We start from the raw sequence: 25844 nt of genomic DNA on the forward strand, positions 1-25844 counted from the left end.
AAAAAAATTCGCTATATACAATAATGCCGACGGCTTTTCACGCAGTTCACTTGAAGAATCAACGAGATGAATCATTTTTGTTGGGCAATGGACAAGCTAAACTTTATCCTGCATGGTGGGAGGTCGATAAGGTTAGTGTTTATTTTTAAATTTTTTAAAGGTGTTCATAAATAAGTGCGCAAATAAATGAATTATTACTTATGATCGCAGGTGTTTTATCCCTGTTTTGGAACGTCGTCACTGGCTTCTCGTCCAACTTCAGCTCCCATCCCTGAAGATAATAGTGTATGACAGCATGATCAATTACATATCACTGTCTGATTTGAGAGATATTTTCAAGGGATGGAGCTCTCATTTGGCTAAATTCTTGGATGGGATTAAGTATTGGAGTCATTCTGGACACAAGAAGCCAAAGAAGTTCAATGTCACAGTTGTCAGAGACGAGACCGCGCCACATCAATGCCGGGAGCCAGAGGGGATTGTGGTCCTCTCGTATGCCTTTGCTTGGGCGTTTGACGACGGGAAGCATAGAGTTTTTACCTCCGATAGAGATAGAGCTGCAGTAGGCTTGTTTTCGGCATTATATGGCTAGAGCAATATATTCGAGACGCTGCCTACCTGCATCCGCGTTATGAAAGTGTCCATTGTTAATTGGTAAGTCAAATGCAAGTTTTGTTAACATATATACTCCTTTTGGTTTGAAATGTTGGTTAAGTACCTAGAATTCAATAATTTGCTGTTTGTAGGTTTAGATGTGTAGGAAGTCTTGTTTGAGCAAATGTTTGGTTTCTGCAGGTAATCCTTAAGTGAGCTGCGTGAAATGGATGTACGGGGTCACAAAGTTGTTGATTCATTGATTCAATAATTGATGAAGAAATAAGAATTATTATTATTTTTTGATTGTTTAATTGATTGTAAAAGATGATTTGTAAATGTTGATTTGTTTAATTGATGTGTACATAATTTGTGTTGAAATGTAATAGTTGATTTGTTGATTTTCAATCTGCTTTATGTTGAAGGCAAAACAGACTATCGCAACGCGAAATGGCTATGCAACGAGAAAATCGCAATGCGAAATGAAAATCGCAATGCGAAATAAAAATCGCAACGAGAAAATCGCAATGCGATTTTCATTCGCATTGCGATTTTCTCGTTGCGATAACCATTTTCGCGTTGCGATAGCCATTTTCGCGTTGCGATAGTCAAATGAATGTCTAATAAGTGATGACAACTGAACAGATCATAGCAATGTTCAAACTCAAGTTACTAATACATGCCTAACTGAAAATGTTAAAAGTGCACACATAAAATACACATAATGCAAGTTTTGTTAACATATATACTCCTTTTGGTTTGAAAATGTTTGGTTAAGTACCTAGAATTCAATAATAATTGTTAAAAGTTTATGCATGTTAATCCTCGTTGCCTTTTTCATTTCGCATTGCGATTCTATCGTTGCGATTTGCATTTCGCATTGCGATGGTCAATGATTGCCTTTCGCAACGCGATTCTGACTTTCGCAACGAGATAATATAGAATCGCAATGCGAGTTTCAAAGTTCGCAACAGTTTTAGTTTCGCAAGCCAAATTTTTGTGTATATATATACGCAGCAGCAAAACTCATAACTAAATCCCTAAATCGCAACTCATTCCATCTCATCTATCACTCTCTCCGCGACATCCGTTCCAATATCCAACGACATCCTTCCCATCCGGCAACAGGTCTTAGTTTCGCATCTCGTTTGTTTATTACAACCATGAAATCATCTAATGTTGATCATGTTTGGATAGATTTGTGTTTTGGAGGGTCATGGGAGAATGTTCATGGTGTTTTACAATATATGCCTTTACCCATGAATCTTCAACTAAAACTGTCATTAAAGAAGTTAACTTATGAAACCCTAATGTTACGTGTTTCAAAGAAATTGAATTTAGAGCCCCTAAGTGGATTTAGGCTATCTTATCAGAGAAATGGTAAAGTTTATTTGTTAACCGACAATGAAGATGTTGAACGATTCATTGCTTACATTAATGTTTCAAGTGATAATGTTAATTGTATGTTGTTGAACCTAGAAGTAGTATTGTTGGGTCAGTAGCGGGTAGTAATCAACTAAGTGGGTCTCAAAACCCACAGCCTTTCTCTAATCCAAATCCAAATCAACTTTCAGCACCAAATTCGGTTTTCGTATGACCAATTAGAGATGATGAGCCAAGAGAAAAAATTGTGAGTACTAGTCAGTATTCGAAATTTGATCTTGGTCAATACCGGACTTTGATATTGGTCAATACATGGATTTTGATGATGTTTCAGAAGAAGAAACAGACCCTGCGTGTAATGATTTTGATATTGGTCAATACCCGAATTTGATGATGAAACACCCGTTGCCGAGGAAGATGTTGTTGATGATAATGAGGAGGAAGTTACGACTGTGAATGAACATGTTGAACATCCATTCTGTAATTCATATAATCCTGAAGAAGAAAAAAGAAGAAAAAGTCCCCGAAGAAAAGAAAATGCCACGGGAGTATAACTGGAATATGCCAGAATTACTTCAGTTACCGGAAGAAGAGTTGGCAAAGAAAGCAGTTGATTGTTACACAAAAGTTATTCGTATCAAGAAAGATGATTGTTTTGATACAAAGGAAGACTTGAAGATAGCTTTGTATACGAAATGTGTGGAAGATGGCTATCAACTAAAAGTTAACAAATCAAGCAAAGATCGTTTCGAAACAAGGTGTACGATTGACAAAAACTGTACGTGGCGTATGATTGCAAAGAGGATAAAAGATTGCGCAATGTTTCAAGTTAGGACTTTTATTGATAAACATACATGTTCAAGAACCCAAGTTTTTCCTCACCATAGACAGGCAAACAAAAAGGTGTGGGTGGTTTCTGGCTGAGTTAAAGTTTTTGAATGGCAGGGATATCGGGGCCATGAAATTATGACTGACATGAATGCTCGGTTCAAGATTAGTATATCATATTCTCAAGCTTGGAGAGCCAAATGTTATGCCTTGGAATTGTTGAGGGGGTGCCAGAAGCATCGTTTGCCCAACTGCCGCTTATTGTCACAATTTAAAGCTGAAAAATCTGGGTCGGTAACTCATATCAAAACAGATAGAGATGGACGCTTTGAGTTGTTTATCGCCATTGGTGCTGCGGTTAGTAAATCAATATAATTCTGTTGACTCATTTCTGTTAGTTACATGCATTTCACATTTAAATGATTATTTCTTGTGTATATTATTTGTAGATTCGTTCGTTTATTACTTGCATGCGCCCAGTTATTATAGTTGACGGAGCACATTTGAAAGGTCGATACCTTGAGTAAATTATTAGCAGTAGCCATGGATGCTAACAATGGGATATTGCCAATAGCTTACGGGGTTGGCAAATCTGAAACCTCTGATTCATGGACATGGTTTATGGGGCATCTTAGGGATTGCATAGGTCCTATTAGCAATCTGACAATCATATCCGATAGGGCAAACTCAATTGACAACGCTGTTAGAAGGTGTTTCCCAGATGCTTTTCATGGATTTGTGGTGTTCATTTGTATAGAAATCTAAATCAAGGTCTGCTGGTATAAAAAAGCACAAATGGACATACTGGAAGGCTGTAAAGGCTTATCGGGAAGTGGATTTCAATAAGCATATAAACTGTTTAAGACGTGTTTTGCCTCAGTGTGCTCAAACACTAGAAGATGTCGGGTTTGAAAGATGGTCAAGAGTACATCAACTTGGAGCAAGATATGGTTTCATGACGTCTAATAGTGCAGAATCAATTAACGCTCTAAGTCGTCATTCCCAAATTACCCATTACTATGTTAATGGAGTTTTTTCGAGCCTCTATTCAACAGTGGTACTACAAGAAAGAAACCATGCAGGTATTATTTCTTTGAATTCGTAACTTATCATATTTTACTAAGTATTATTTATTTAAATTTACAGGAACATTGGAACATCGTGTTACACCATGGACTGAAAAAAGATAACGAAACGTGTTGTAAGTCAACGTCATGGAGAGTTGAACCATGTTCAAACACTTTGTTTGAAGTACTGGATAATAACTTAAATGGGCTTGTCGATCTAAATGCAAGGACGTGTAGTTGTATGAAATGGCAAACATCTGGTTATCCATGTGGCCATGTTATAAAAGTTGCTCTTCATCTAAACCAGATGATTCAAGCACATACCTATGGATTGCTACACTACAGAAGTATATCGACAGACTTATGCCGAGATTGTCTACCCTATTTCACATCCTTCTGAGTGGGACATACCAGATAACTTACAAACAGTTTTGCCACCAGCCATGGACAGAAGGCTACCTGGCCGACCAAAAAGTCACGATCGTATACCGTCTAAGGGTGAAGAGAAGAAGAGATCGACATGTAGTCGGTGCAAGGAAAGTGGTCATACAAGGTTTACATGTGGATCACCAGTGCCATCACAATCATCTTTTCCTCTACCAAAATATGGATCATCATCAAATCCAAAGCTCATATGGTGTCAAGAAAAGGCAATCAAAATCGCAATCATCTTTAAAATCCCAATCACAACTGGCTTCACCTTTTGGGACTGTTAACTTAGGTGATTTTTAAATGCAAACGTTGTATTATGTAGATTTTATGTGTGAACTTTTAACATTTTCAGTTAGGCATGTATTAGTAACTTGAGTTTGAAAATTGCTATGATCTGTTCCAGTTGTTATCACTTAATAGGCAATCATCTTAATGTCCATCGCAACGCGGAAATTACTATCGCAATGCGAAATGAAAATCGCAACGAGAGAATCGCAATGCGAAATGAAAATCGCAACGCTAATTTCGCAATGTGAAATGAAAATCGCAACGAGGGAATCGCAATGCGAAATGAAAATCGCAACGCGAATTTAATTTCGCGTTGCGATTTTCATTTTCGCGTTGCGATTCTCTCGTTGCGATTTTCATTTCGCATTGCGATAGTACTTTTTGCCTTCAACATAATGCATATTGAAATCAACAAAATCAACCATTACATTTCAATCAATTAAACAAGCACAAATAAGAATTATTTTAACATCAATTAAACAAATCAACTTTTACAAATCACCTTTTACAAATCAATTAAACAATCAAAAAATAAGCAATAATTATTAGAGAAAATAACACTTCTACTATTGAATCAACTTTTGCAGCCATACATCATTTTCACGCGCTCACTTCTGAGATTAACCTGCATAAACCAAACATTTGCTCAAACAACACTTTCTACACATCTAAAACCTACAAACAGCAAATTATTGAATTCTAGGTACTTGACTAAACATTTTCAAACCACAAGCCTATAAACATACCAATTGTTTATGGACATTTTTATAACGCGGATGCAGGTAGGCAGCGTCTCGTATATATCGATCTAGCCATATAATGTCGAAACCACAAGCCTACTGCAGCTCTATCTATATCGGTGGGAGGTAGATACTTTATATTCCTGTGATCAAACGGTCCAACGCCAAGCATACGAGAGGACCACAATCCCCTCTGGGTCCTTTCGTTTGTTGTGGTGCGGTCTCGTCTCTGCTAACTGTAATATGAGCTTCTTTGGCTTCTTGTTTCCAGAACGAGTCCAATAATTTATCGCATCCAAGTATTTAGCCAAATAAGAGCTCCATCCCTTAATAATATCTCTTAAATCAGCCAATGATATGTAATTTATCATGCTGTCATATACTATTGCCTTAAGGGATGGGATCTGAAGCTCGACGAGAAGCCAATGGTTACGTTCCAAAACAGGGATAAATACCTGCAATCATAAGTAATAATTCATTCATTTGCGCACTTATTTATGAATACCTTTAAACTCAATCTAAAATAAACACTAACCTTATCGACCTCCCACCATGCATGATAAAGTTTAGCTTGTCCATTGCCCAACGCAAATGATTCATCTCGTTGATTCTTCAAGTGAACGGCGTTAAAAGACGTCGGCATAATTGTATACCGTGTATTCTTTTATTTTCCTTAAGTTTCCTAATTATTAGAAGACGTGACACCCACGCATCGATATGTTGTTTACAAAAAAGACATATTAGTAACTTACATAAATTTACAAAAAAAATAATCAAATGAAAATATAAGAAAAATATAAGACTTACCCCTCCATCGAAATAGCCATTGTCTTCGACCCCTAATAATACGCCCCACCAAGACCGATCAAGCAAATAGATATCATCATTGAGCTTGCATATGTCAGTGAAACACCCCTGGCTTCGCTCATGTAGATAAAAATCAACTGCGGTCTTAGCCCAAAGGGTGTTATCCAGAATTGTGTCCGGTAGTTGTTTCCTCTCCTCTTCAGATACCGGTATGGTATTGGCCGGTAACTCATACGAGAGCCAACTTGAATCCATCATGTCTGGCACGTCAGAGGGTTTCTCAAGAATCCTACATATGACGCCATGTGAATCGGGCTCTTGAATGGTGGGAGGGACCTCTTCAACGATGACAGTGGCCTCTTGAACGGTGGGAGGGGACTCTCGAGGAATGATAGGGGCCTCTTCAACGATAGGAGTGGACTCTTGAGGGATGATAGGCGAGTCGGGCTTCTTCTTGCGGTGTCTTGCACTATTGGGGTATACGGAGACTTAATAGCACGTGCACGACGTTGATGCGTGAACTCTGTCGTGCAAGAAAAACCCGACGTAAAGCATCCACCTTATCGGTCCGCTAAATAAAAATACAAATATCAGTAAATAAACAGACATGATATTTAAACAGTGAAAACAAATAAATATATTTCAAACTTTCAACCAAAAGACAAAACAAAGACAAATACTAACTTCACAGTGTTAAAGTAAAAAGTTTAGCAGTTTTGGCAGCAACCGAATAAATTTACTAAGCAATCTAAGTGAAATGGTTAATTTAAGTGAAATTACGAGTAAATTTATCATCAAGTTAAATATGGAAAATCTTAAACTTACCTCGTTGCGTAGAGTATGAACCTCATTCTGCAACGATACTACCATCTCACGTAGAGCGGCAACCTCACCACGTAAAGTAGACACCTCACACGCCATGCACCATCGTTATCGCGTAGAGTACCGATCTCCTCACGCAAGGCATTGACCTCATCACGTAACTCCATTGACTCATCCCGTGGAGGTGGAGAACAGGGAGATAGAAGTCGTGGCATCTTTGTCGGTCGCCTATCATGAGGTGATGGTGGAGAAGAGACTCGATGATGTGACGGGATAGGTGATGGCTCTCGTTGTAGAGGTGTATAGTCGGGTCGATCAGGTGATGGCTCTGGGTGAGGTGATGGCTCTCAAAGTGGAGGAAGTGGAGGCTGCTCATCATTCGTGCCATCAAAAAAATGCTAACTAGCTTGCCACCAATCAGTGGCAAGCTCAGCCTCCGTGGGTGTCAGTCTCATTAATGGAGTGTTGGCCTCCTAAAAATATAAAAACTAAAATAAAGTTAAACGTCTACTATTAATAACTGTTTATATATGATAGTATTTGTGTTAACTTACATTATTTATTGTCGCATATGGTATTAAGTCTTCCCAATCCAACATACGTTTCCTCTTCCAGGAAATAACCCTAGGAATATCATCTGAGGATTTTAATGCATATGTCCGCATGCTGGGGAAAGCCTCGAATATCCAAATCTACAAACAATATAATAACAAACATTAGTAATTGTTAAATAATTAATTATAATTTTGAAAACATTATATAGAAATTCTTACCTTAAAGGCCCAAAGAAAGCCTGACAAAGTGTATTTCGACCCATCGCCCCGCAAACTTTTGCGGTCATAAAGGCAGACGACAACTTAGTCCAGGTAGCTTTCCATATATACGAACTCCACGGAAACAGATTCCATGCATTTAGGTCCTCTACCAATAATATTAGCTCCTGAGGAATAGGTTGTCTGGCCTCTCTGCCTAAAAAGCCGGCATACAAAAGTAGTAGAAGGCATACTCGGACAACATCGACTCATTCATCCGAGTAAAACCATCTTTCTTATTAAACAATTCTTCATGTCGTCGACGTGTAAGTTCGGCTTCTCTATTGACTCATCAGGAAAAACCCTGGATAACCATGATGGGGTGATATGACGAGTGTACCGGCCTACATCATCGTGTCCGAATCGTAACCAGTGATTAAGCAGAACTCCTTCCGCCCAAAACAAGTATACGCCGGTGGAAAATGAAACCATATCTCTTCCTCACCACGTTGTATACTGTCGGGTAGATCGCTAGTCATGGTCTGAAGCCACAAATGGGTCAAACTAGCATCTCCACCCGGATGTTGTACTCTCAGCCATGGCCCGAAGCAGGTTTCTTCAAACAATTTTCTTTGTGCAGCTGAAAGCTTCGAAGCAATTGTAGTGGCTAGGCTAACTTTATTCCTTAATGTCAATGAAGCCGAAAAAAATTTCTACAAAAAAACAATAAACATACCAAGTTAGATATACCAAAAATTACACTGTCAAGATATACCAAAAACAAAACAATAAATATAAATAGTAGTTTATTCTTGAAACTAAAATTTGCAACACTGTTTTTGTCTTTTGGTTGAAATGAAAATCGCAACGAGATAATGAGAATCGCAACGCGGAAATGACTATGCAACGAGAGAATCGCAACGCGAAATGACTATCGCGACCAGACAATCGCAACGCAAATGAAAATCGCAACCGCGAAATAAAAATCGCAACGCGAAATGAAAATCGCAACGCGAAATGAAAATCGCAATGCGATTTTGGTTTCGCGTTGCGATTTTTATTTCGCGTTGCGATAGTTATTTCCGCGTTGCGATTTTCATTCTCGAAACTATTCTTCTTCTGCATTACTTCAACCAAAAGACAAAGCAAAGATAAATACTAACTTCACAGGCTAAACATTTAGCAGTTGGCAGCAATCGAATGAATTTAATAAGAAATCTAAGTGAAATGGTTAATCTATTATTGAAATTACCAGTAAACTTATCATCAATCTCAATATGAAAAACCTAAAATAATGCAAAAATTTAAAATAAAAATAAAAAAACTAACCCTCGGAGGTTGATTTTCCATTTCTGAATGATTGTGAGGGATTTTTGACTGTGAATGGTTGTGAGGGATTTCGCAGCGATGGGGACGGAAATCTTCGGAGATGGGGACGGATTTCGTAGAGAGTGAGAGATGGAGATGGGACTGAGTGTTGTGTTTTTGGGTTTGAGGTTATGAGTTGCGATTACTGTGGACGGTTCAGTTTCCGATTTATTAAGAAAAAATTCGTGTTTGGAATTTGAAAAAAAAAATACGCGTTAATACGAATGGCGCTATGTAAATCGCATTGCGAAAGTCAGAATCGCGTTGCGAAAGTCAGTATCTCGTTGCGATTTTGTATTATCGCATTGCGATAGTAAGTATCGCATTGCGATAGTCAGTATCGCATTGCGATTTTCCCAATTCGCGTTGCGATTTACTTATTCGCATTGCGAATTGGGAAAATCGCAACGACATTGTAGACCATCGCAACGCGATTTCCAACTATCGCAACGCGAAATGCAACGCGAATTTGCGATAATGGAGATCGCGTTGCGAATTAGCGATCGCATTGCGATTTTGTTGGTCATTTTGGCAAATCCGGAAAAAATTGGTTAAAATCATATATTATATGGAATTTTTGGTCACTGAAGTTATTTTCTCTAATAAAAAATACTAATGTTGTCTTTTTCCTAAAATATCTGTTCCCTAATAATTAAATATCCTTGGTTACTAAGGAACATAACAAACATTGATTCAGTTTTTCTCTTATACAGGTTGCTTGTCAACCAACAATGGAGTGTTTGCCTCTTGTGATGGAACCTGAATCTGGCTTCTATGCTGATCCAGTTGTTGTGTTGGACTTTCAGTCTCTTTATCCATCCATGATAATTGCTTACAACCTTTGCTTTTGCACATGCCTTGGAAAAATAAATACTCTTGGGGTTAGTTCATATGCACCAGATCCAAATGATTTGCGGGATTTGAAAGACCAACTGCTGCTTACTCCAAATAGTGTTATGTATGTGCCTTCAAAGGTAATTATCGTTTCTACTGTGTAAAATTTATTTTATTTTGGATTTTTTCTCTGCTTTTATTTAGGAAAATAAGGGGTGGAATAGAGAGATAAAAGAGAAAAGGATGCTGCATATCCAGTAATTCCCACTTTTTTTTCCATAGGTACGCAAAGGAGTTCTGCCTCGCTTATTAGAGGAAATATTATCAACCAGTATAATGATGAAACAAGCAATGAAGAATTTGACTCCTACACAGCAAGTTCTTCAGAGGGTATCTTTGTTACTGATGATTTTGTCTTCATATTTTACTCTTAAAGTACAATCAGAATAATTACATTACCCATATTCTTGGAATTCAGCTGCTGATCGTCTGATTCATTGTCTTGCTTAGCTCAGATAATTTCTTATCCCTTTCGCCTTCCCCTCTCTGCAACGAATATTCTTAATCCTTCGAGAAGTTCAATATTTTAGCTGAACTAATCACAATATTAGCAGTCCTTAATATGTATTTATTTTATTTTTGGTTATTCAACCATGTACTGTTGTATGAATCTAAGGCGAGTCGAAATTAGTTGTATGTTACAGTACTTTTTCAAGAACTAATGTGAAATAAACTATTGTCCATCAGGATAAATTAACATTTGACATTCATTGTTATTTTGCCAATAATATTCTTTATATAGACTCGTTAATAAATGTGATAGGTCACTGTCTTTTATGTTCTTTTTTTAAGATATTCAATTCAAGACAGCTTGCTTTGAAGCTGATAGCAAATGTAACATATGGTTATACTGCAGCTGGTTTTAGTGGTCGCATGCCTTGTGCTGAGCTTGCAGACAGTATTGTTCAATGTGGTCGTAGCACGCTCGAAAAAGCTATTTCCTACATAAATGCACATGAAAAATGGAACGCTAATGTTATACATGGCTACACTGACAGGTATGTAGTCAGGCTTGTTACAGCAGTAAGGTTGAAATGTAGGTCAAAAAGGCTTGTGGTGCATGCTGTGCTTCAAAGGCTTATTAAGAATAATTCCAGGGTCGGTTCATAATCTTTGATCTCTTTATTGTGCACGGGGAATATGATACTAGATTTTTTTAATACCTCATGCATTTGGGGAAATGTAAGATTAAGGGACTTTAATTTATTGCAGCATGTTTGTCCTCCTTAAGGGGCACACCGTTGAGGAATCATTCTAAATAGGGCGTTAGATTGCAACTGCAATAACAGCGATGAACCCATATCCAGTTACACTGAAAATGGAGAAAGTCTATCACCCATGTTTTCTCCTTACTAAGAAACGTTATGTTGGCTATAGTTATGAGAGTGCTGACCAAGCAAAACCTATTTTTGATGCTAAATGCATTGAGACAGTTCGCAGAGATACTTGAGGTGCTGCTGTCAAGACACTGGAACAGTCATTGAGACTGTTTTTCGAGCATCAAGATATATCAAAGGTATCTAAATTTTCTTATTTATATCTTTACTTGTCTAGGCTGACAATCCACTTGAAAACCCTTGGCCTTTGATAAATTATTTGATAAGTAGGTTTAGTGAGGAACTATCTAGCAAGCAACTAGGCTTTAGGTGCCAGAACCTCTATATACACCCCACAATATCAAATTTGACATGAAGCTATGCCTCGTCGCTCTGAATGCCATGATAAGTTGCCTTAAGATGTTGGCAATTCTTTCATCATCGATGATGAAATTTACGTTTGTTGTTTTGTAAGGTTAGAGCATACTTGTATCGTCAATGGACAAGGATTTTGTCCAGTAGGGTTTCTCTTCAAGATTTTGTTTTGGAAAAAGAAGTTCGCTTGGGAACCTACAGTACGAAAGTAGGTTCTCTACCACCAGCAGCAATTGTGGCAACTAAAGCAATGAGAACAGACCGCAGAGCAGAACCACGCTATGCAGAGCGAGTATCCTATGTTGTTATCCATGGGGAGCCTGGGGCTCGCCTGGTTGACATGGTGGTGGATCCATTGGAACTTCTAGCAATTAACTCCCCTTTCAGGTTAAATGATTTGTATTACATCAACAAACAGAATCCCAGCATTACAGAGAGTTTTTGGGCTTGTTGGTGCTGACTTGAACCGGTGGTTCTCAGAAATGCCACGTCCAGCTAGGGAAGCTTTCGGTAAAGGTTTAAATGCTCTAAATCCCCAGCGTATGAGAATTGATTACTATTATCTTTCAAAACACTGTATACTCTGCGGTGAGTTGGTCCAATCATCAGCCCATCTGTGCAGTAAATGTTCACTAAACGAAACTGCAGCTGCGGCTGCAATAACTGGGAGGACATCGAACATAGAGAGAGAGATGCAACACCTTGCTGCTGTAAGTAATGTGTCCCCCTTTTAGCCTCATATCGTTTGCCTAATTTCTGGTATTGAATTCGTCACAGTGTCGACTCTTGCATTGCTTTACCTTGGTTATGGATCTTGTGGCAGATATGTCGACACTGTGGAGGGGGGACTGGGTTGTGGAGAGCGGGGTAAAGTGCAATTCACTTGCGTGCTCGGTTTTCTACGAGAGGCGTAAAATCCAGAAGGAACTTCAAGGTCTGTCTGCGGTTGCCGCTGATAAAGGTTTCTATCCCAAGTGTATTGTGGAATGGTTTTAAACTTGGTTCTTGATGCTTGAACTCGATAAGGTAAGGTTCTCTAACATGTTTTCGGGTCTCAGAGAGTCGACTATTTTGCATATACACTTGGTTATGTTTTTAAGTTAACGTTCTACTTGTAATTATTGTATATTTTCGTGATGTAACTTTAAATTTCCTGTTATTAGCTTTCTCATCTTTGGTAACTTGTTATGGTGCACCTCCAATGGTACTAGACCTATTGGTTTCATCGAAAAAATTTTAGGAAATAAAGTATAATACTTTCAGTAAATATTTTTTTAAAAAAGTATTTTACTGTACTTAAAACGATGTGTACACTTTTTTATATAATTTAATACGTTTTTTTTCATATTCATTAAATATAATAATTAGTATCATTTATTAAAAACTAATTTTATGTTTTCAAATACTATATAATTAAATTAATATTGTTTTTAGGGGGGAAATTATTTTTGAGACGAAATATACAAAAGCTTGGGTCAACATTTTCCTTCAGACAATAACAAGGATGCATAAAACGTGAACCTAAATCCCCTTTGAGCATAAACATCAAACTACGTCTATACGTCATAACAAATTATTGTCAAGTCTCTTTCTCAAAAATTAGTTTCATCATGAAATGAAGCACAGTCTGGATTTATGCTTCCTATAACCGTACTATATGCCCGGACATCAGCCAGCGAGAAGGGCCGCCAATTAGAGGGATTCCAGCCACTAGAAGACGACGATGGCGACAACGGGGTGGTGTTGTTATTAAAAGATGTTCGGGTTTGAGGGTGCAACGGAGGAAGCCGAGGGCTCGATGCTGAAGTGGAGTCATCACTTGTACTAGAGATGCTTTCGGAGCTACTCATTGCAACGGCTAGAGCCAATGTGCTTGTGCTGGAGCTGATGGGCGGCCTAGTGGGTCTTTTATTGTTCCTGCTTTTGTCCCATAAGTGGTTGATTGCTAATAGATTTCTCCTCCTTGTATAAGCGTTTTCAGGCTTTGCCATTTCTTTAATGGATGTTGCTGAGGAAGCATCGGCTAAAGTTGTGAATGACTTCGATTTGCCATTGTAGAAACTCGAAATGCCTCTCCTATAATACCCAATTTTGACGAGTTAAGATTTATTACAAGGACCAGTTCCTCTCAACTCATTTATTTCATTCACAAAATAAGAATTTGAACCTTTAATTTTGTTTATGATGGATAATTTATCATCATCTTAAATTATAACTATAATTTATGACTTTACAGTTTTTAAAATGATTAAATTAGCATTTAATTGTTTATGGGAGAGCATAAATGGATTTATACCATTGTTATAGTTGAAAACTTAAATATTTTAAAGGGTGGCAAGCCCCTGAGATTAACTTCTTAATTTGTTCTAAAATGTGAGATTAAAATCTAAGGAAGTAAAATAATAAATAATTTCACCTTTCTTCTTCGTCTAATACATAATTATTACTATCCAATTTAGTTCCAATTTTTTCACTAATTAATATGACAGATCTACATCATCACTCAAAATTAAGAATAATTTCTTTTCTGATCAAAAAAAAAAAATCGAGAGATGAGAACAAACCTCATCGGCAAAACCTGTTGGAGCGAATCCATCATGTTTGAACCTTTGTAATGGCTTTGAACCTCATTTTCGTCGCAATCTCCACCGTCCGATGATCTTCCGGACACCTCATCACTGTTCCTCCCGATCGAAGACGAGGTCGCCGTGGACGAAGAACTCCTCCAATCATCTTCCGCCTCCTTTCCTTTCTTTCAGCGGCGTGGATTCAAATCTGAAAGTAACAGTGGCGCGCTCCATCACCGTTGCCGAATGCAATAGGCATAAAATTCCTCCTTGTGCAGAGTACCTTTGGCTACTAAAAAAAACAATGAAAACAGAGAGAAAAGGAATGATTCAAGAAATCTTTCTTCCTTAAAACACAAAAAAACAACCAAAGCCACCGAGAAAGAAAGAAAAATAATAAACGAAAGAGAGAATGGAAACAAGAGTAGATATGAAGGTTTTCTATGCCATTTTATTGGATGTTTCTTTGTTATTTATTTATTTATTATTTAAATGAAAATGTAGTTGATTATTGAATTGTGTTTATACAGCAGTCATAAAAACAATTTTTAAATATTTTTATAAATTATCGCAACTTTATAATTAAAATGAATTGCCATATCTAATAGTAATAAATTATGAATTCAAATATAAAAATCCTTAAGCAAACTTTATTTTTTTTCTTAAAAAAAAAGTACAATTGGATAAGGCAGTTGGTGGGAACAACTTTAAATTGAGGGTGGAAAGGTAATTAAACGAAGAAACCCCAGGCCCATCAAAATAATAATAATAATAATAAATGGGTGGATTATTGGTGAAGTGAAAGGCCACGTGGAGAGATGTAAGAGAAAAGAGGATGATGACGACACGTTGAAGAGGTGTCCCGGTACTATGGTCGGAGAAAGACGTATCAAAGACCTGCTTATTCCCACGTGTACCATGCTGTCTGCCTCACCTTATCCACAATTCCTGCGTGGGACCCCCATGTGAGGGTGGAGTAAAAATTCATCGCACTCGGAAAATTAATCTCTTTAATACCAAAAATTTCAACCCTTATTGATTCGACTTATAATTTCACGAGTTCTATTCCATTTAAAAAGTTAAATTTAAGTTATAAAATATAATTGAATAGTTTAAAATTTATATATTAATTTTTAATTTATGTTGATTCTTTTGATTTTTTATGATATATATATATTGTATATAAAAAATATATGTGATATATATAATTATAGAAATTAATTTAAATTAAAATCAATATTACCATAATATTATAATATTATAAATAAATTTAAATATAAGTTCAAATAAAAAGACTCAATTCAAATTTTATAAACCCAATTCAAAAATCAAATAAAATTGCAATTATAAAAATATAATTCATAAATTCAAATAATTTAAAACTTTTTTTTAACTTGACTCAATTTATCGTATGCTCATCCCTACCCTCCATAATTTCTTTCTTTAATAGGATCCAATGCTAAATTGGTTCATAATTTATGAGATTAAGTAATCGATTAAGATATATAAAAGTGGTAAAAATAACTAAAAAAAATATCAAATTAGTTATAAGATTAGAAAAGATATACTTTCCATGTCTATTTAAAATATCTCTTATTGATTTTTCTTGGGTCAATTTTCTTTAGTTTGTATTCATTAAATTTATTATTGATAAAAATATGTAAAAATATTTTATAAAATGTTAATAAAATGTTTTTGAAATATATATTTAATAATTTTTTAAAATATTTAAAATAATTATGATCAAAATTTAAAAATTTTAACTTTTAAAAAGTCAATAATAAATATTTTTATTATGACGAACCTAGTAATACTTATTATTCAGGATGATTCAAATTTGATTGATCGATTTTAACTTAGTTCTTACTTTTCAATTAAAAACTTACTTCATTTTTAGGGATGGGCATAGATCGGGTTGGGTTGGATATTTTGTCCCCCGACCCGACCCGAGAACAAGATAGCCTCCACCCGAGACCCAAAACAAGGTTTCACCGACCCGAATATATGACATAGAAACCCAACCAGAAATAATAAAAAATATTTTTATTCAATAAAAACATCTTAATTGAAAAAAAATTATATAGAGGGATATTATTATATTATACCTAAATATATAAGGTAAAATTATATATTTTTCGGTCGGATTTTTTTCACCCTAAATCCGAACCCGACATCACATAAAAAATCCGAGCTGACCGACCTAAACCCAATTTTTTTAAGAAAAATCTGACCGATCGCGTCGGGTCGGATTTAAATGCCCATCCTAATCATTTTACCTAAAATTCATATTTCAAAAAAAAGTTAAAAATGGTATAAAACCAAACCTTATCCAACTGGACTATTGGAGTTTTTTACTATAAAACTGAATAGGAAAGTAATATTTAAATAGCCGTGCTAATTTTTGTTAAAGACATTAAATGATTTTATATATAAAAATTTATTATATAATGCAGTTTCCCTTTTATTTTTTCCTTGAAAAAATATTTTTCTGAAAGGGAAAAAAATATTTTATATAATATTTTTCATAATAATCAATAATTCAGGTTAAGTATTAATCAATTATATAAATAATCTTTGATTAAAAGAATAATCCCCTAAACCCTACAATTTAAAGCTAAGCTTATCTTCTTAAACCTCCAATTTAAGGCTAAGCTTATCTTCTTAATAAAAATTATTAAAAAATAATATTGAAAGTGAACGGTAACCTTATCCACAGTGACTTTGTGATTCATTTTCTTTATAAAATATGTGATTTATGTCATCTAATCAACTCATTAACAACTTAATAAATGCACTCAAATTACTCGTTAAATTCAATTAATTATTATTTACAACGATACTTTATTGTAAATATAACAAATGATGCAACTTAAATTGACATATATTTTAACTAAAAAATATTTACGTATAATAAAACTTAAATCTAAATTTCTCAAAATTAAAAATCATTAAATGTTTGAACTGTTTTTGTTAAATAGTAATTAATTCGACGGATAATTAAACAAAGAGAAAAGAAATGTCAAAAATGTTATTCGGTGGTTGATAGGTACATTGTAGGTATTTAATCCGAGATTAATAAATAACTTTGTGCTTATCTAGAATACCTCAATTTAAATGAAATTTTAAGTACCGAATGCATATTTATTGATTGAAATATGAAAATTAATTATTATAATTATTAGGGAAGTGAAGGTAGGGGACACCTATATATTTGAAGAATATATATATATATATATATATATATATATAGTAAATAATATAGAAAATTCTACAACGTTCGACGAGGACTATTAAGCATTATTAATTGAGTATCATTTATTTAATTTATAAAAATTATAATTCTAAAGGACTCAATGCATAATTATAAATTAATTAAAAAATTAAAGATAAATTATTTAAAATAAAATATTAATTACATAATTTTTCATAATTTTTAACAATTTTTAAAGGTAAATTATAATTTTTATTGTTAAAAAAGATTACAAAAAATAATTTAATTAATATCTTATTTTAAATAATTTACCTTTAAATTTTTAACTAATTTATAATTATATTGAATCCTTTAGAATTTTAAGTTTATATAAATTAAATTAATGGTACTCAGCGGTACTCGTTGAGCGTAATAGACTCGTCCTAATAATCTATATAGAGATGGTCAAAAAATTTTATATTAGGAATATAAACTTAAAAAATTATATTAAGATTTTAAGAAATACTAAATTTTAATGATTTAATGAGATAGAAAATTATATCATCAACAAGAAATATATAAAATATAAAATTTGAAGTTTTTTACCTTCAATACAATTAAATTTCTCTAGTACCTAAATGAATTTAAACAAACTTTAAACAAAAATCAATATTTACCCTAAATAAGTATTTATTTGGACATGAATAAAAAAATAAAAGAAAAAGAAAAGCAAATCAAATCAAAATAGTAAAAAATAACTAAAAATAAGATATATTTTTAGTAAAATATATCTATTTAAATAATAATTTGGATAATCTCGTGCACAACTAAACATAAAACTGTGACATACTCTTAAAATTTTATCTCACCAACCAAAGTGATTAAAATGACCAAAGTGATTAAAAATGAAGATAAATACTAAGACGAAGGGTTAATGTGAAGAAAAAGGACCAAATTAAAAAAAAAGCGGTCAAATTTAGTGATTAAAAGTTGTTTTATCCCAAAATAAAACTATGATTTATTATGATGGCGAGTAAGCTTGGCCAGGGCCCCAACTGCTAGAGAGTTAACGTAAGTGCATGGCTCAGTGTAGACGGATGTCCAACGTAAATCACTGAACTTATCTTGCTTGTCCGGTCCACCGAGGATGGCGCCGGTTAACTCATTAGGATTGGGTGCATTTTTGTTGAACCAACGAACGAAGCTCATTCCGCAGTCCACGCCGGTTTTAGCTTCCGATAATGGGACCGAGGCACCCCGATGGTGCGCTTGTGTTGGTGGATTCTTACCAAACCGACCATGTATGATCTTCCTTCTGGGTTTTGTCCTAATATGTAGTCCATCTGCATAGTTTTAAAACAACATCTCTAAGTAGAACAAGATTTTATCCATTCCTATTTAGAATAATTTGCGATTAAAATCATTTCAAACTCGAGTCATTTTAGATTCAGATCAAGTCGGATTCATATCTTTAGGCTCAGGTTAGAATTAAAAAATTTAAAGCAATTTGGGAATCCATTCACCTGCTGCTTAGCAAAAGCCACATGTGCTTGGACTCGAAAGATTTGCCTCCACAATCAATCTTTGGTTGAATTTCTTAAGCAAACCGCCATAGATACTGAACAAGAAAGAAGCTCCAGTAACATACTGAAGGTTGGCTCCATCTCTCAAATGAATCAAACCACCTGATATTCCATCAAATCAAATCAGTTCTCCAATGTATATACACACACACACACAACACACACACATATATATACACGTATCATCTTCATTAGCACGAAAATATATAATAGAGGAAGCCATTAGAGACCTGGAGTCATGGGAATTCTTCGATAAGGACTTTCAGGAAGTGCTGCACAAATATAACTATCAGCATGTTCCTTGAAAGTATGGAACTCGTGGGTACCTTCAAAGAAAGACTGTATAATTGCAGATATATATAGGTGAGATACTCAAGTTCAATGTTAAATATGGAAGATTGTAAATAACATCTAGGTTTAAGAGACCTTAGAAAGGAGCACTTGGACTCCAGCATATTTGAGGTCCCAGTTGAACTCGTCCACAACTGCAGGAACTGTTTCTTCCTTGATATACTTAAAATACTTGTCACTATGGGTTGCTGTGTAAAGCCATGCTGCCGCCCAAGAAAGCTCATCCTGCATGTGTTCCACAACCATGAAGTTATGGTTATGGAGGTATATATATATATATATGGAATTGAGTATCGATCGAGAGATTTACATGGAAGCCGGAGAAGGAGCAATAGAAGGGGCATTCTCCGTCAAAAGTTTTCTTGTGTTCGTCAGCAAATTCGAAAAGCTGCCGAGAAGGAAACTACTTTAATGTCATGGCATTTGCAGTTAAACAGGAAATGAGAAATGGTCATGAACGAAAATGCATACATAGGTACCAGTTTGGCTTTGTTAAGGAGACGACGTGCATAGGGAGCATCGATGAGTCTAAAGACCATTGAAGCAGCCGCCATTGCGGCTGAAGTTTCACCTGCAATCTCTGTTCCAGGGTTGTCGCTATTGATCTGCAGAACTGGCCTTGGACCCTTCATATCCTCTGGTCTTACCCACATTGATGATCTTTTCAGGGTCACCAACCTTTTGTTTTCCCCCCAACAACAACATGAAACAAATCATCAACATTGTTGAAAGTGAAACAATGCAGTAGTACCTTAAGGATTCAATTAGAACGTCTTAAATCTGTGAGGATCAGTTTAGACTTTTGCAATCAAACATAAATAAAATCGGCATATTCTATAATCATTTTTACCTGCACGTACAATCTGTCGTGTTTAGCAGCGGCTTTCAGGAAATAATCAGTGCCCCAACGAATGGCAGCACGAACATTTTCCATCTCATCAGCAGATTTTAGCTCGGATTTGAAAGCAATGGCGGACCATGCCAAGGTCGTGACCGTGAATGCCATCGGCAACCCTACTTCACATTGTCTCCTGCATCATAATATCCTCCCACAAGGTCCTCCTGTATTCATTCAAGCATAAAATCAAACGCCTAATAATCAAAACCACCATGCGTGCAAATATAAGATGGGAAAAAAGGGTACATTTGCTTCTTTGCCATCATCGAGACCAGAGTCCCCTCTCCAGGGTAGCCTATTATTGGGAGGCAGTTTTCCTGATCTTTGTGCTTCCAAGAAAATGAGTGACTTTGAGAGAGCTTCCCTGTAGTTAAAATCATGGCCTTTAACAGCGACTATATACACTAGAAGAAGAGGCAACCATGCTACAGCAGATCCCATGAAGACACAATCGTTCCGAAAACAAATCAATATTTAAAACCAATTCTAAGCAATGGGTTTCGATTATGGAATGAGGCAAAGTGTGATTTTAAAGGTCGAGTTTATGTCCGGAGGGAAGAAGGCATACCCGTATTTAGGCACACTAAACATGGATTATTAAGAATGTGATTTGTTTGTAGAGTAATGAGGGGTTCCCCCTTGCTCATAGCTCCACCCCTCATCTTTTTACCTGCAAAAACTTCAACTTAAAACAATAGATTACATTCTACCCATAGTTTATGTATGTATATATATTGCTTGCTATGGTTCGAGGGAAATTTGACAAATCACACATTGCCTATGCAATTGAATCCATGGACATGGAAATTCAAAATCATTTAAGAATGCAAGTGAAGTAGACGAAATCCCTTCGTAGTATATCTTAACTTTTAAGGCCACTTTTCAAATAAATCTCTTAAAATATCAAATTGAATCATAACTGTTTAGAAGATCAAAGGTACAATTTTAATCTTATAGTATAATTTATAATTCCATAAAAAATAGTGCTAAATACTAATTTTCTCATTTTCTTTCATATTGGGAAAAAAATATTAAAACAACTTTATTTATTCAAAATTTAATGGATATGATATAAGTGAATAAATATGAAATAAACGATTAGTATAGATAAATTACATCATATATAATTTAACTTTAGGTGATATATCATTCATGTTATTGAACTTTCAATTGTTTCAATAAAAACATTGAACTTTCAATTGTTTAGATGAAAGCATTGAACTTTTATTTTTATTTTAATTATATCACTAAACTGTTAACTCAGTAATGATATGACAACATGGGTGTCGATCGTCAATGTGATATCACACTAAAATAATATATATGTATTATAAATAATAGGGTAAACTACACAGGTGACCATTAAAATATGGTTAAAAATCACTTTGACCACCGATGTTTCAATTTGATCAAACAGACCACTCAACTATTTAAATGGTTAATTTAAGCCACTCTCCGTTAATTTTTAACGGAGATGGTATAATACCCCAAATCTCGGATCAGTAGTTTGGACCATTTTATGAGGGTATTGGTGTTGAGATTTATTAAGCTCAATTGACAACCGAAAAATGTACCAAGAGGGGTGAAATGGCAAATTGTGTTTAGGGAGTAAGGAGAAATAAAGTATAGACAATTTCACACAGCGATTTATAGTGGTTCGACTTATCAACAAAGTCTACATCCACTACTTAAGCTCATCACTTAAGATTTTCCAACAAATCCACTAATTTGTTCTTTCTTTTTCAAGGACAAAGAGATAACCTTTACAAACTCCCTAGCTTTTCGAAGGATTAGCTAGAACCAAAACACCTTTACACAAAGAAAAAGATGTAAACAAATAAACCTCTAAAAAGGAAGGTGTTTACAAATTAAAACTCACGAAAAACCCAACTATTTACAAGAAAAGGAAATAAAGAGTGAAAAGCTCTTCTCTTGTGTTTGATTGCTTGGATAGGTGTTCTAACTCTTCTTCAAGTGTCTTGAACTTGTATTTATATGATGAAATATGTTTGTGGTCGTTTCTAGCCGTTGGGGATGTTTTATCTGCGAAATAAAACTGCCCAGTACAGGGAGTATCGGTAATCCTTTGATGAGTATTGGTATTTCCTTTAATATTTTAAAAAAAACTAGTTGTTGGGCCTGACAGTATCGATACAATGCTCATGGTATCGATACTACTATGTAAAGTAGTATCGGTACCCTTTTGGGTATCGGTACCTATTTTGCATTCTGGAATTTGAGAAAGCTTGTAGTATCGATACTACCTACTACCTAGAGAGTATCAATACTTCTCTTACCTAGGGTATCGGTACCACATGAACAATATCAATATTGTTCATATAGTATCAATATTGTAAGGACAGTATCGGTACTTCATACGTGAAAATCAGTTTTGTGCTCAAATTCACTTTAAATGGACTTTGAATTTTTAGAAAACTTTTGAAAACTTTGAACAAATGCAATTAAGTCCAAAACATTTTGCCTTAATTTTTATATCAAAATATTATAAAACATGGTTCAACATTCTCCCACTTTTTGATATACATTTGAAAAAATGTTTTTGGCAAAACTCCCCTTAATAAAACATTTAATGAAAAAGATACATATTTTGGAAAAACATTAAATCTCCCCTTTTTTCATTCTTGAAATTGATTTTTTTTTCAAAACCTAACTTCCCCCCTTTTGTTATATAAAAAATAATTCAACTTTAAGGTTCAAAAAATAACAATGGAGAGTAAGTGATTAATTTATCATAAAATCATTTGAAAAATCGAAACTTCACTCTTAATAAAAGCATTCCAAACAAATATTTGACTTTTAAAATCTTGACGCTTAAAAAAATAAATTTCAACAAAGATGAACAAACATGTTAGTAGCATATGAAATTCAATATATCTAAGTCTAATATACTTTATGCAATACCAATTGTTGAAATTAAGTGCATATGCATAAATTATCCAAAAATGTTATGCATTTGAGAAATTGATATCAATTGTTAAAGAGATATCATTTGAAATTAGTCACATGCATAAACATTTAAAATTAAGTCAAAAATTAAAATTAGTAAATCAAAGCATTTGAAAAATTGATATCAATTTAGAGAGATACCGTTTGCATTTAAAACCAATTTTGACCAAAATTTATTATGATGAACAAACATTTATGAAAAATCATTAAACTTTAGAAAATGTTCATTACAATTCTTTTTAACATACATGAGATAGAAAATCAACACAAAATCATTTAAGTTTAAAACTCATGCATGTATAAACTAAATGAGCAACCAATTATGCAAAATCAAAAAGCTTTTAAGCTTAGAGGTTACCCATTCCTTTTCAAGTGTGGATAGAGCATTTGAATATCTTCACTTTCATCACCATTGCTCCCACACCTACAAGAGACATTTAAGTAGATATTGGTATCCAAATTGCTTTGAATCCTTGAACGTTAGTTTCAATGCCCCTTGTTCCCTTAGGAACCCATACTTGTCTAATTTTAAATGTTTTCTTTCTTCAAAGGACAAGTATGTTCCAAATGACCATGAAAATGACAATGTGATCATTTTACCATTTTTAAACATAATGAGTTTTTTTTTGAAATTAATTCTTTTTATTTTGTTAATCTCTCAAGCTTAACTTTCAAATCAAAATTTTTCTTTTTCTAAATCATTGATTTTGACTTTTGAAATCTATAAATCATTTTTCAAATATTCATTTTGTTTTTCAAAATCAACTTTTGCTTTCAAAACCTAATCATCTTCAACTTTAAGTTTTGAAATTAATTTATTATATTTAGAATTCATGGTCTCAAATTCCAAATACAACTCATTATAAGTAATTTGTAACTCATCAAAAGAATAAGGATCTAATTCACTAGAGTTAGAAGTTACCATTGAATCTTCTCCGATGGCCATGAGGCATAGATTAGGTACTTCATCTTCATCATTGGAGTCATATTCATCACTCCAAGTTGCCACAAATGCCTTATTTTGACTTGATCTCTTATTTTTTAGGAGGGGGCAATCATACTTGACATGCCCCGTTCTTTGACAACTGAAGCACACCGGGGGACTCTTCTTTTTGATCGATCCATTTTTCACTTCCTTAGAAGTCACGAATCTCTTGAATCTTTTCAAGAGCTTGGTCATCACTTCTTCTTCATCATCATCTTTATCCACATCATCATTTGATTCTTGATTGCTCTCATTGGTGGATTTGAAGGTAATGCCTACCTCTTTATTCTTGTTCTTATTTTCTTCATCATATTCTTCTTCATTTACCATCAACTCATGAGTGAGAATAGAACCGATAAGCTCATCAAGAGTGAGTAACTTGAGGTTCTTAGCTTCGATAGTTGCTGTGTTCTTTGATTACCAAGACTTTGGAAGATAGTAGATCATCTTCATCACAAGCTTCTCATTAGGGATTACTTATCCAAGTCTCTTAAGACCGTTAACAATCACAGAAAATATATCCATCATAGCTTTGATGTCTTCATTCGGTTTCATCTTGAAATTCTCATAGCTATGGTTGAGAATATTGATTTTGGTTTCCCTCACTTCATTGGTTCCTTCATGAATGACTTGGAGTTTGTCCCAAATCTCATTGGCATTAGAAAAAGAGGAGACTCTTCTATATTCATCCAAGCCTAATGCACAGAAGAGAATGTGCATAGCCTTAGTATTGAGTTGGAATTTCTTCTTCTCTCCGTCACTCTAATCATCCATCTCACCGATTGGACTGGAGTATCCTTTAACAATTGAGTTCCAAGCTTCTAGATCGTTGGCTTGAATGAAGAACATCATCTTATTCTTATAATAGGCATAGTTTGCTCCATTGAAATAAGGTGGCTTGTTGACTGTTGAGAGTCTTCTATATAGTAGAAGCCGGAGGTCGAAGCCATCTTCTTGTTGCTTATGTCAGAAATCCGTAGAGCTTCTTCAAGGATCGTCTAAAGGATGTGAAGCCTTCTAATGAGTAAAACTCTGATACCAATTGTCGGGATTTATAAAACTCAATTGAAAATCGAAAAATGTACCAAGAGGGGTGAAATGGCAAATTGTGTTCAGGAAGAAAGGAGAAATAAAGTATAGACAATTTTGCACAGTGTTTATAGTGGTTCGACTTATCAACAAAGTCTACATCTACTACCTAAGCTCATCACTTAGGATTTTCCAACAAATCCACTAATTTGTTCTTCTTTTTTCAAGGACAAAGAGATAACATTTACAAACTCCCTAGCTTTTCAAAGGCTTATCTAGAACCAAAACCCCTTTACACAAGAAAAAAGATGTAAACAAAGAATCCTCTAAAAAGTAAGGTGTTTACAAAGTAAAGCTCATAAAGAACATAACTATTTATAAGAGAAGTGAAATAAAGAGTGAAAAACTCTTATATTGTGTTTGATTGCTTGGATAGGTGTTCTAACCCTTCTTCAAGTGTCTTGAACTTGTATTTATATGATCAAATATGTTTGTGGCCATTTCTAGCCGTTGGGGATGTTTTCTCTGTAAAATAAAACAACCCAATACAAGGATTATCGATACTCCTTTGATTTGTATCGGTACTTCCTTTAATATTTTTAAATAAA

At 34.6% G+C, this 25844-nt stretch overlaps 1 protein-coding gene and 2 pseudogenes across 1 annotated transcript; 1 reads left to right on the forward strand and 2 right to left on the reverse strand.

Moving 5' to 3' along the window:
• The window catches only part of LOC120144769, a 60417-nt pseudogene extending 47733 nt beyond the window's left edge, over positions 1 to 12684 (forward strand).
• Positions 12685 to 13171: 487 nt separating this feature from the next.
• LOC120144778 lies at positions 13172 to 14648 on the reverse strand. Its single transcript, XM_039158756.1, has 3 exons — positions 14231 to 14648; positions 13426 to 13742; positions 13172 to 13395 (listed from the first exon to the last, which is right to left on the reverse strand). Exons 1-3 carry the CDS (start codon positions 14263 to 14265, stop codon positions 13259 to 13261), a joined length of 489 nt encoding a protein of 162 aa, XP_039014687.1. The 5' UTR covers positions 14266 to 14648; the 3' UTR covers positions 13172 to 13258.
• Positions 14649 to 18418: 3770 nt separating this feature from the next.
• Positions 18419 to 20696, reverse strand: LOC120144386 (annotated as a pseudogene).
• Positions 20697 to 25844: the final 5148 nt, after the last annotated feature.

Source organism: Hibiscus syriacus, unplaced genomic scaffold (genome assembly GCF_006381635.1).
Source record: "Hibiscus syriacus cultivar Baekdansim isolate YM2019G1 unplaced genomic scaffold, ASM638163v2 tig00002317_pilon, whole genome shotgun sequence".
In the NCBI taxonomy this organism is placed as follows: Eukaryota; Viridiplantae; Streptophyta; class Magnoliopsida; order Malvales; family Malvaceae; genus Hibiscus; species Hibiscus syriacus.